At 45.9% G+C, this 12296-nt stretch overlaps 1 protein-coding gene across 21 annotated transcripts in view; it reads left to right on the forward strand.

The window, feature by feature from the left end:
- The first annotated feature begins 776 nt into the window (after positions 1-776).
- Positions 777-12296, forward strand: part of BCL11A (BCL11 transcription factor A) — a 95965-nt gene continuing 84445 nt past the window's right edge. For 9 of the 21 annotated variants that reach the window (XM_069493953.1, XM_069493955.1, XM_069493960.1 and 6 more), the window contains exons 1-2: positions 3137-3176; positions 7742-8071. In XM_069493953.1, coding sequence (XP_069350054.1) covers positions 7843-8071 — 229 coding nt within the window. In that variant the 5' untranslated portion in view covers positions 3137-3176; positions 7742-7842. Of the gene's footprint in view, positions 847-1346; positions 1563-3136; positions 3177-7741; positions 8072-12296 lie in introns of those variants that run through there. The other 12 variants (XM_069493949.1, XM_069493965.1, XM_069493952.1 and 9 more) reach the window with 3 other exon arrangements.

Genomic DNA, 12296 nt, shown 5'->3' on the forward strand with positions numbered 1-12296 from the left:
AACCCTGGGCTGCAGCCTCCCGGTGCACTCTAGCTTTTTTTTTTTTTTTTAGATAATCTTTCATTTTAGGGTCCGCGTGTGGGGGGGAGCAGGGCTCACGTCTTGCTCCCCCCCCACCCTCTCCTTTCACCCCCGCCGCCCTTTTCTTCTCTCCCCGCCACGCCACCGCCACGGCGCTCGCTGCGGCCACTGGTGAGCCCGCGGCCCCAGAGCCCCCTCCCCTCCGCCCGCCCCTCCCCCGGGGGCCGCGTCTGGCGTCCGCGGAGCCCCCCGCCCCGCACCTCTCCCGCCCCGCACTGGCCATTGGCTTGTCCTGGTCTCTTTTTCATGTCCAGCCCCTGATGTGTGTCCATTGGTGTGAGCTTCCCCTTCCCTCCTCCCCTTCTCTCCTGCTCGCCCTGCCCATGTTTTGTGTGTCTCTGTCCATCCAGACTCCTGACGTTCAAGTTCGCAGGGACGTCACGTCCGCACTTGAACTTGCAGCTCAGGGGGGCTTTTGCCATTTTTTTCATCTCTCTCTCTCTCTCTCCCTCTATCTCTCTTCTCTCTCTCTCTCTCTTTTTTTTTTTTTGCTTAAAAAAAAAAGCCATGACGGCTCTCCCACAATTCATCTTCCCTGCGCCATCTTTGTATTATTTCTAATTTATTTTGGATGTCAAAAGGCACTGATGAAGATATTTTCTCTGGAGTCTCCTTCTTTCTAACCCGGCTCTCCCGATGTGAACCGAGCCGTCGTCCGCCTGCCGCCGCCGCCGCCGCCGCCGCCGCCGCCGCCCGCCCCGCAGCCCACCATGTCTCGTCGCAAGCAAGGCAAACCCCAGCACTTAAGCAAACGGGAATTCTCGCGTAAGTAACCCAATAATAGTAATAATAATTATTAATAATCACGAGAGCGCGCAGGACGAGAAGCAAGAGCGAGGGGGAGAGAGGGGTGTGTGCATGCATTTTTAAATTTTTCACAAGAAAAACCTCCGAGAGTCGAGGTAAAAAAGATTAAAAGGGGGGAAAAAACCCCTTATCCCATCTCAAACCACAGCCGTGTGCACTTTTGAGATAGCACGCACCTTTTAATTTTATTTAATTTTACAAAAATTTGACTCCTCCTCTTTCCTCCTTTCCGCCGTTTTATTTCTCTTTTCGAAAAGGAATGCGATGATCCCCCCCCACCAGCGCCCCCCGTTTTGCAAAATAATGAACAATGCTAAGGATGCGGACAACTCATGCAAACCTGGGGGTGGGAGCTGATGGGGAAAGGGGGTTTGCTTCCACTCACCGTAGGATAAGGGGGATGGGGGAGAGTGAGTCCAAGTCTAAAAAAAAAAAAAATTCCCGGGGAGAAAAGAGGTGAGACTGGCCTTTGGACACCAGCGCGCTCACGGTCAAGTGTGCACCGGGAGGAAAGTAGTCATCCCACAATAGTGAGAAAGTGGGACTGTGGAAGGGTGCCCCTGGCGCTCCCCAGTCTGCCGAGTCGGGAGAGGGGCCGGGGCGGCGGGGAGAGCCGGGTGACCGGGAAGGACGGGAGACGCGGCCGGCGCTGCCGCCTTTTGTTCCGGCCCGAGGTGGGTGTTTGTCCCGCTGCCTTTTGTGCCGGCTCCTCGCGCTTGCCCTTCCGCGCCGCCGCCGCCGCCGAAGGGCAGGAGCGAGGGCCGGGGGAGGAGGTGGCGGTGGGCACGCGGGAGAGAGAGGGAGGGAGCCGGGACCGCTACCGCTCGGGTTGCTGCTGCTCGCCCCTCCCGGCCAAGCCTCAGAGGTGGCGAGGAGGAGACGTGCAAAAAAAATTAAATAAATAAATAAATAAAAATAAAATAAAACAAGGCAAGAGAACGTACAATTTCTTGCCCCCAAACAGAAGCCAAACGCTCTGCCAGCCCTTTTCTGCAACGGTCTTCTTTGACTCCCCCCCCCTTGCAAAAAATCTCACAATCTCTCATGGAGAAAAAAAAAAATTTACAGTCACCCCCTTCCTCAAAAACCCCTTCAGTTGCAAACTTAGGGCGCCGGCGGCACAGAGAGGGAGAGAGGAACTCCCTCCTCTTACTATTTTTTGGAAGATTTTCAAAAAAAGTGGAAGTGGATTTTGATTGGGAAAAATCTCGTGTCTGAATGTTTACAAGCACCGCGTGTGCGGGAGCCTCCTGCCAACAAACAGACTGAGGACCGAGCGCGGCGCGGCAGCCCGGGAGCAGGCGGCGGCGGCGGCCGGCCTCGCCCGGGCCTCGCCCGGGCCTCGCCCGACCTCGCCGCGCCCTAGCCAAGCCCGGGATCGCCCACCCGGCGCCCGCCGCCCACCCGCCGGGCACCGCGGCAGGCCACGCTGTGACTCCGCGCTAGCCTGGCCCGCAGTCCCCATCCGCTCCCAGCACAATGCCCAGACCTCCTCCCGACCTCCCAGACTGAGAAATCTGCTGGGTGAAACTCAGCTTTGCAAAGCATTTTAATTTTGCAAAGCTACAGGAAAAACGTATTCTGCGCGCCCCCTCCCCTCCGCCCCAAGTACTCTCAGACGTCTCTTGTCCAGTGCTTGGGACAGCGGGGAGGTCACCACGTGCTTTCCCTGCCCCCTCTCACCGGGTCTGGCCAGCAGCCCCGTGCACCCGATCGCAGCCAGGCCAGGAGTGGGGGTGGGCAGGGGAGAAGTGTGTTCGAGTATGCATTTCAGGGGTGCTGGATCCTGGGACCCCGCGCACCCCACCCGTGGGTTCTTGCTCTCTACCCCGGGCCTGGCTCGGTCAGGGGTCCTTGTGAGTCTAGACAGAAGGTGGTGGTGATCGAGGTGGCTGTCTCCGGCTGAGTGCGCCGGGAAAGGCGGGCGATAGGCACTTAGGAAAGTTTGGCAGCAAGAGAAAGAAAGGAGTAAGAGGGCCCGCATCCCCCTCAACCTCATTTATGATTCTTATTTTAATTTTTGATGCAATTTTAAAGGACCACCTATACTTGGTTCTCTTTTTTTAAAGGGGTGTTGGGGGTGCGCACAGGGAATTGAATTTTTCACTGGGCCCTGGAACTTGTCACACACTTCGGAAGCTCCCCCGCCCTGGCACGTTGCGGGGCCCTCCCTCTCCCCACCCCCGCGCATCCCTCCCTCACCGCTCTCCCCCGCCCCCCACTCCCCCGGCTGTGCCGGATGCGGATCAGACGCTGCGCGCGGCGGTGTGAAGTTACAGCCCGGCCAGGTACCGGCGGGAAGGAAGGGCAGTGTTCGCAGGACTCGGGAAAGCCGGGTCCTTCGTCCAAAGGATGCAATGGGGGCTCAAAGGACAGACTGGGGCGCGCAGTCCGGGCTGCTCCCTCGTACCCCTCTCCCTCTTGGGTCCATCTCAGGACACTCCAAGCTGGGAGGGTTAGTCCCCTCTCCTTCTGTCCCGGTGCGGGCACTGGGTTAAAGGGCCAGTTTGGGAGGGGGTGCGTGGGTCACTCCTTTCTCTTCTCTTTTTCTGGGTGCGCAGAGGGGGCGGGAGCCATCCCAGTCCTCAGGACCCCCCTCCCCCTGCGTGGGCTGAATAAGCTATTCTGTCGCTAGGAGGCAGAACAAGATCAAGAAAGCTCAGCGAACTTGAACCTGTACCAGAGCCTCCCCCACCTCCTGCCCGGCGATTCTCGTCCGGAGAGTGACGAGCTTTGCGATGGTGGGGGTGGGGGGGGGAACGAACGGTTAGGCAGAATTCCCTTTCTCTCCCCCCATCTCTCCTTATGTCTTTGTTCTTCATTTTGACTTTAAAAATGCTTCTGGCCAGGGCCGCGGAGAAGCGCCCGGGCGCGCGGCCGACACCCCGGTGCGCGAGCTGAGGAGACCAGCGCGCGCTGGGCGAGGAGCGGGGTGCAGTTTTCGCTTTCTTTCCGGGCGGGCATTTTTGGTAGAGAGGAACGAGGAGTGCGCGCTCTTGGGCTACAGGGCATGGCCGAAGGGAGGGTTATGGCAAGTTTGCCCTTGGTCTCTAGGTTCACTTCTTCTACCCTATCATCCCCACGCAAAGCACAGACATTGGTGGCTGCGGCGAGCTTGCCGGGCGGCTCTGCAGACCGACACCCCTTCCCCGCCTCCCGCGGCTCTCGCCTCCGAGCCCGGAATCACAACAATAGTAATAGTTATCATCATAATGATGCGGGCAAGCAGCGTCATTAATAATGAATAACCGCAGCCGCCGCTGTGCGCACACCCAGTGCCCAGAATTGCGGGGAAAACGCATTTGCAGAGATCCCCCAAAGTAAAAAGTATAAGCGTGTGGACACGGAATGAATTTCAGGACCCGCGTTTGGGGTGTGTGTGGGGATAACGAGACTGCACCGGGTTAACCAGCCGGGTTTTCCAGACCTCACTTCCTTTTTCACCAACTGCAGGGCCCAGAGAACCGTCGCCGCGCGGCCGGTCTGGACGGGCGTGGGAGGCAGCAGTCGGGGCCCCTGGCTGCTCGCTGCTTCTGGGCCCCCGGCCCCAAGGCCCCGCGGCTGCTGCTGCACGTGTTCGCAGCAAGCGCGGCAGGAGCCTGCAGCCAGCACGCTGCTCGCTTTGTGCCTTAGAGTCCCGGCGCCCAACTTCACTTTCTGCACGGCCCACCCCTGCCGGGCCCCCTGCCCTGGGCCTGTAGCCCCCGGCTTCGCTTTTGTTTCTTTGCTTTTCCTCTATGCATTTGAGCCTTCATTTGCTTCTTTACCCTGTTAAGACAATCAAGGGGAAGGACTTGGAAAGCAAACTTGAAGACACATCTCCCTTCACCCCTCCCCCTCCGCCTTCCCTAGCAGCCCTCGTTTCCCCTGCTTCTTCCCAACATTTCTTCTAAGGATTCTTTTTTCCTTAAATTTATTCTTTTGCAACTACAGAGAGAGGAAAGAGATCTCAGTCTGCCGCTGGGACGTTGAGACGTTCCAGGCTGTCTTGCTGTTTGAACGCAGAAGCATTTTATTTTCTATTTCTCTTCCTCCCCTTGTAGAGAGAATTCACGGCTAATTATTATGATTATTTGCCCACTCCCTTCCACTTCAATCGAGGACTCCCTGCTTTGTAGCCGGAGTTTAGGCCCGAGCTTAGAAACGATGGTATTGTGGGGAAGAAGGAGGATGGAGTTGAATTGGGGGGTGGTGGTGGTAAATGACTGAGGTTAGGAAGGTTTTTAGGAAAGAGGAATTTGCATTAAAATGCAGAGAAATTATCAGATGCCCAGAAAGGAAATGTTGATTGCCACTGAGAAAAGATGTCAATGCAAATCAGTAGACTACACCAAGAGAATTGTATTTTCATATTTTCTTTGTGTCCCACTTTGTCTGATTTTTAATAATATAGCAGCAATAATAAAAACACGTTTTGGCATTTCTCAGAACATCACTAGCCAAATGTTTTGCAAGGAGACGATGTTAAATGTATTTCATACATTAGGATATAATTCTTGTTAATTAGCAATAATTTACGTTAAGAGCATAGAAAATGTTGAGGTTACAGGTTTTATATCTGTACATTTGATCATCTTGTTATTTTCAAGAACTTTGCCTCCTATAAAATTAATTAGGTGAAATGTGGAGGTGTAATCAGCAACCTCTGAATTACCACTTCATTTCCTGGTTTTGATTGTAAATCAGTTCAGTCACTACATTTAGAAGACTTTAACCAAGTCTGTTTTGAACCGCATTACCTTTAACTATTTGATACTTAGGAGAATATTTCCTTTTGCTCCTAAATAATATTCCCACTTCCAGAAATGTGTCAAGCCTTGGGAATAAAAAAATGAATCTTAACGGTGGAATTTTAAAAAATGTTTTTTTGCAAAGCTTCCACGTACTACTAACTGTATTAAAATAAAATGTTTCCTGAGTGTTCCTGCAGTCTGGAAACCTCAGAACTTGTAGTTAATGCTAAACAAAAAAAGCCACATTTGTCAATGTGTACTTAAAATCCTTATTTCAAATACCAGAGATATTGGAGAATGACTTCCCTATTCAGTTTCTCACTTGGTCAAAATGAAAGCAAATGTAGGAGAAAAATGACATAAAGGCACAATGCAGAAGCACTTCCGTTTCTCTCCTTTTATTTAAGAAGTGTGCATGTATAGTCTGTATTTGTCTTTTGGTCAGTATGTTGGGCAAAGAAACATAAATGCTTCCTTTATAGTCTTTATTAGTAGGAATATAACCTTCATATTCCTGTGGTGACCTTATGTTAAATTAGGAGGAGTACCAGAGGCTAGAAATTATGACATGTCCTACTTGAGCACAGGTGCAGCTAGGCAGGGCTCTCTCAATATTATTTCACCTAGCACATCTGGGAGTTACTCTAGATCTTCCCCCTCAATATTCAGCCTGGGTAGGGTTGAAATAAATTTAACCTGAGTTCACTGGATTTTTGCACTTTATCAAAATCTGTTCCAATATTCTACACTCAAATTAAAATCTATTTTTTGATTCTCTGTGGCTTTAAGTTCATTAAATGTGAAATTGGCAGCTTGCTAAAGAAGGTCAGACTGATTAACTGTTTAAGACTTGTACATTTTCTGCTTCAGTTTTATTAACTGGCAGCATCCTGGATGTGTTTTTTATTTTGTGATTTTTTTTTTTTCTTTTTGATAGAGCAAGCATAAGATTTCACGAGCAGAGACTTGTCAACTCTCTTTTCCCCTTTGGAAGGTTAAAAAATGATAGAAACTACTCAAATAGATGCTGGAGTATTTTGGTACAAAGTTGAAAAAAAAAAAAGCAAACAGGAAAGAAAGACATGTCTACCTTGTTACAGCATCCGCTGGTGATTATGTGTGCAGAAATAGTCTCATAATGAAGCGTTTTGGAGCTCATTCAGAAAATTAGTCAACTTTGACAACATTAGGCAAAGTATTTCAAGTCTGAAGAAAGGACTTCTCAGCCTTGTTCTGAAACGTGGTGTGTGCTTGACCATTCTGATTTTTATGTCATGGATGCTACCAAGTGCAAGCATGTTTAGAATATTTTAGGCATTCTTTTTTTTCCGAATAAAAAAATGACTAATTGGCTTATTTTCTTAAGTACTCAAAAGTATCCTATTTAGCTAATGTGTCTGAGAAGAATTGCCAGTGAATTTGATATTTCTTTGATTTTGTGGCAGTGCTGAGAGTGAGATCAGAAGGGTTTTTGGCAGTGTGCATTATGCTGCGTTATGATTATTATTTAGATCGTTTCATAGGTGAATGTAGTAGTTTTCTTATTACGGCAGTGTAAATATGGCACTTTTTTTGTGTGATGTAGTAGCTTTCTAATTTATGAAGCCATGTCTGTATATTTAGGAGGATATACATTCACACACAAAGGGGGTGTGTGTTTATTCACCTTTCCTTTTGGCACAATAGACAACTTAGCGTATAGGAAAAAAGAAACAAATTTGGTTTCAATCAATGTTTTTACCAGCTTTTCTCGTAGTTATTATTTAAGCTTTCTTTATGTCCCTTGTGTTAACTATTTATTTAAGTTATATTCTTTCTAAACTTACAAACCATACACATGTATGTGTGTGTGTAGTGTGTAGTGTGTGCTTTCTTTGGAGTTATGCAGACTGTTTTCTTTAAATATGTGATGATTTGCCTCATTGATAAATTTGCCTTTTTGTTGATAACCTTCACATCCTTGCACATTTTTGTATGTTCACATTTTCTGAGTGTTATATAGAGAAGCCTAGAAACACTATACATAATGTGGTGGGATGGGATGGGGTTGAGAAAGTGTTTTCCCCTTTTCTCTCCTCTCTGACACTATAATAATTGTGCTTTTGTTTCTCCAACCACAGCCGAACCTCTTGAAGCCATTCTTACAGATGATGAACCAGACCACGGCCCGTTGGGAGCTCCAGAAGGGGACCATGACCTCCTCACCTGTGGGCAGTGCCAGATGAACTTCCCATTGGGGGACATTCTTATTTTTATCGAGCACAAACGGAAACAATGCAATGGCAGCCTTTGCTTAGAAAAAGCTGTGGATAAGCCACCTTCCCCTTCACCAATCGAGATGAAAAAAGCATCCAATCCCGTGGAGGTTGGCATCCAGGTCACGCCAGAGGATGACGATTGTTTATCAACGTCATCTAGAGGAATTTGCCCCAAACAGGAACACATAGCAGGTAAATGAGAAGCAAGGAGAAAAGCTGTTTGCATGTTTTCTTTTCATTTTCAGAGGTGCTGTAGCCAAGCAGTAAGGAGTGGTGAAGTGCTTTCTGTATTTCTCTCCATGTGGCTGTCCATGACAGCCTGTAATGTTAAAATAATCATTCCTATTGCTTATGTCCAGAACACAGAAAAACAAATATTTTCCACCTCACTGAGTCAGATGTAGGCAGAATAGGTACACACACCTGACACCCTCTCTCTGGAGCTGTTGATTCTGAATTTCTTTTCTTCTCCTTCCTCGCCTTCTCATTTTAAAGTGTTGAACCTTACTATACCTAGTCCAGTTTCCAATGTCCATTTCCAGCACTGGTGACATGTCAGGAGCACTGTGGCCATATAGACATTTGTAGTTCAGCCAATGAGCTGCTTGACTCAGAATACCTGGTCAGGCCTCCCTGGGGGTACAGTTAGTTCTCAAGGCTTCCTCTGGTAGGGTGGGCTGGCAGGACAGTTTGGAGGAAGTGGAAAGAGTTAACTGAGCTTCAGGGCTAGCCTTGGATCCATATTGGCTGTCAGCCCGTATGGGGCTGTAATTAAACACAGCCCTGTGGTGGGATGACACCATGACCTTGACTTTAAGATGCCATTTTCCACTGGCCAGGCCAGAGTAGAGAGGGCAGTTGCTGAAGCGAACAGACATGCTTACTCGAAAAGTTTAAGGGCATGTTGGAAATTTCAAAAGGTTGGTTTGACAGGAACGGCTGCTCCCTGCAGCCTGCCTCCTCAGCTAAGTGATAAATGCTTCTCTGTGCTCTCTCTTGTCTCTGATGTGGTTTTGACAGATGTATCTTGATTTTGTTTGTGGTTTACACAGCCACATGTCACCCTTACAAATGTCCAGTCCAGACTCCACTGTTTCTGTTAAAACACAATGTAAAATTTTTCTTGGAAAAATACATACACATATTCAACAGCTTTCTCTCCTTCAGCTAATTTTAGCAGAGAGGTAGCTAGGTGTGTGGGTTTCTCGGCAGCTCAAGGGAAGAGGAATTAAAGTCTAACTGAGGGACTTAAATTCCCTACTCTAGGTGATAAACAGCAACACTATATAGTGACCCTCAAAACATTTTTTGGTTTAGCACCTTAAACAAAGTAAATGCAGGTTCTGTGATGATCAAAACACCGTGCCTATCAGTAGATCACTTTCTTCTGTCTGCCCCCCACCCTCTAGAAGGTTTGTTCAGTTTTAGGAAAGGTAGTGCATAGAGTCAATTGATTCACTGGAACTTGTCTCTCTGACCTAGTTTGACCACAAAGTTGAACCATAATAGGTCAGTGCTCCGGAGGGGATTAAATGTCACATTATTTCTCCTCTCCCCCTCTGGAATTTGATCATTAAAATCAAATGTGGCATTTTCTTTCTTTCTCTCCCTCCCTCCCTTCCTTCCTTTCTTTTTCTTTCTTTCTTCTTTCTTTATTTCTTTCTTCTTTCCTTTCTTTCTCTCTTCTCTCTCTCTTTCTCTTTCTTTCTTCCTTTCTTCCTTCCTTCCTTTCTTTCCTTCTCTTTCTGTCTTTCTTTTTCTTTCTTTCTAATGCTTTCTGTAATAACATTTAGATACTTTCCCTTTAGTGAAATGAGAAATCTGCTACCAGGGAAGCTGCATTTACAAAGTATTTTTCTTGAATCTACCACATTTAGCTTATGTGACATATAGGTTAAGATTTTATCTCCCCCAGCCCACAGTAGGATATGGCAATGACCATTTCCATGTGCTGTCTTGTGACTGGAAGGAAAATGAACAGAAGTGTGAGGCATGATTAATGAAGCAAGAGCAGGCGGAAGGGGATTTGTCGTCTTCGGAGATCCAAAGCCTTGCTAAATCACCAAATATGGAGTAACACTTGCGTGATGTAACATCGTATTTACATATCGAGCTGCTCGTTTAAAAGACAAAACACAGTGTCTGTCAAGCAAGAATTAAAACCACACTTCTTACTGAGGTCCCAAATAGGTTATTCAGTCTTAGATTAACCAGCTCAAAAACTCTGTGCCTCTGTGCTTAGAGGAGGAATCTAAACGCTGGGGGGAATGCCTTATATATAGTTCAGGCTTTTTGCTGTTGCAGTTGTGGATCTGCATAGGGAAGGAAAAGATACTTGCTTTACTTCCCAGGTTGTCATAAAGGTTCTTTTATTTTTTTAAAGAACTAGTACAATAGCAGAGCCTAGAGAACCCCCCCCCCAAATTTAAAATATATTTTATAGGGCTAATACTAAATAATTTCACTGAGATGAAAAGCTGTCTAAGGTGTCTGAGACATTCAATGGGTGCACAAGTGCTGTGACCCAGGTGAGGTAAACCTTTCATGCACGAATAATTACCAAGTCTTGATTCCTTTCATTGTGTTTAATCACCTGTTCCCACCCTGGAATTGGGTGAACGTAAATAGTGTGGTCACATCTCAAAGCGAGACGTCAGTAACTAGAATCACGACTTCTCATAATTCACAGTAATGAATTAAGAGTTTCCCATGGTGAAATTAACATTCTACCATTGCACATAAATTCTGATGCTCTGGCCCTCAGGTGCCCCTGAAGCAAAGTTCTGGAAGACGGCTGTGTACCCCCCAGCCCCTTTCTCTAAAGCCCGTCTCCACAATTCCAAGTCTGCTTTTCTTTTTATGATGAGGAAGGAAACAATAACAGTAATCATTTAGTAGATATTTGAATTGTGTCACAAAAAGAAAGGAGAAGCAATGCTTTGTATTAGGAAAGATATATTGATGAATCTCTAGAAGAATATGTTTGGCAACCACATAAAAGGTAGTCATTTAAGCGCGCTGGGTAGGAAAGGCTTTATTAAAGAGATGTAAGTTGGATTTGAGTTCACTGTGTGCCTGTGCCATTTTATAGGCAGGAAGCAAGAATAAAACAGTGACAGATATTCTTCCTTAGATAAATAAAGCTTAAAATTCGGGGCTTTCAGATAGGAGAATAAGGTAGAGTTCTTTAAATCTTCAGTAAACTGGTATGCATTTTTACTGTACATAGGCTCAAAGCTGAGTATTTTTTAGAGAGGATGCATTTTACCTGGTGGCGTCTATGTGTATAGTTAACATGTTATACATGGATGTCCTCCCCACCTTCATCCGTGTACACGTTAACTATACACATAGACACTGACCAGGTTGCTTTTTGCATTTTATTCAAATATTCAAAATGTTGTGTGACTGTGATCCATTGAGACCATTCAAATAGTATTAAGTTAACTGGAAATTAGCAGCTTATATTGTGTGGGCCCAGTTCATCATTATGTGTGTCAAATACCCACCATCAGATATCACCAGCCTTTGACTGACAGAGCTTTCAACAGGGGTTTTGTTTTGTTTCATATTTTATGATGGGGGAAATATTCATCGAAGATGAGTGATTGTAAAGCTGCTGTTCCCTTATAGAAAAGGCCAAAAATATTATCCTATAGTGTCAAATTTGAGGTTTTGGCTTACTGCACATAGGAACATTTAAATTAGGGTTGGACGATCATAAAGTTAGCTTTTTTAGAGAATGGGGAAAAAATATGACAAGTCCTATAAAATGTAGTGAAGTCTGCTGCTATTGATATATAACATTTTTTTCTCCTTAAAATCATGAACATAGACATTTTTATCAGGGTGTTTAAAATTATTTGCCTAGACAATCTAGCTAATATTTAGATTATGTAAGACGGATACTTTAAAAAGGGGGAAATACTAATTCAAAATGGAAATACATTAGCATGTTACTTAAAGGTAAATCAAGTACAACATACTTATGCCTTTCAGAATTTAGAAAATCAACTTGCCTTTTCTTTTTGTACCCATTCTAATTCTTTACTAGTTCAGACTGAACTGGAGGATGTATTTGTGTACTTTACGGTGTAATTGTAAATGAGACTATAAATTATAGTATCCTATTATGACTACTTATTTTTCATTTCTCTTTATTTGTGTGATTCTGAATAAAAACTACTGACCTCTGAAGTGAATTTTCAGCATGGCAGCTAAAACAAAAAAATACCACCACCAAAAAAACAATATTCTGGTGAACATTTTATTTACCTTCAGAATCCAGAAAATAGAGAATATTGTTTCCTAATAAATACCTAAGATTTTCATAGGGAGCCTATGTGAGGCTATTACCCAAAGACTCATGTTCATGAAACTGGGAGTCCTGTATATAAGCTGTATTTGTAAATAAGAC

This window comes from Eulemur rufifrons, chromosome 19 (genome assembly GCF_041146395.1).
Source record: "Eulemur rufifrons isolate Redbay chromosome 19, OSU_ERuf_1, whole genome shotgun sequence".
NCBI lineage: Eukaryota > Metazoa > Chordata > Mammalia > Primates > Lemuridae > Eulemur > Eulemur rufifrons.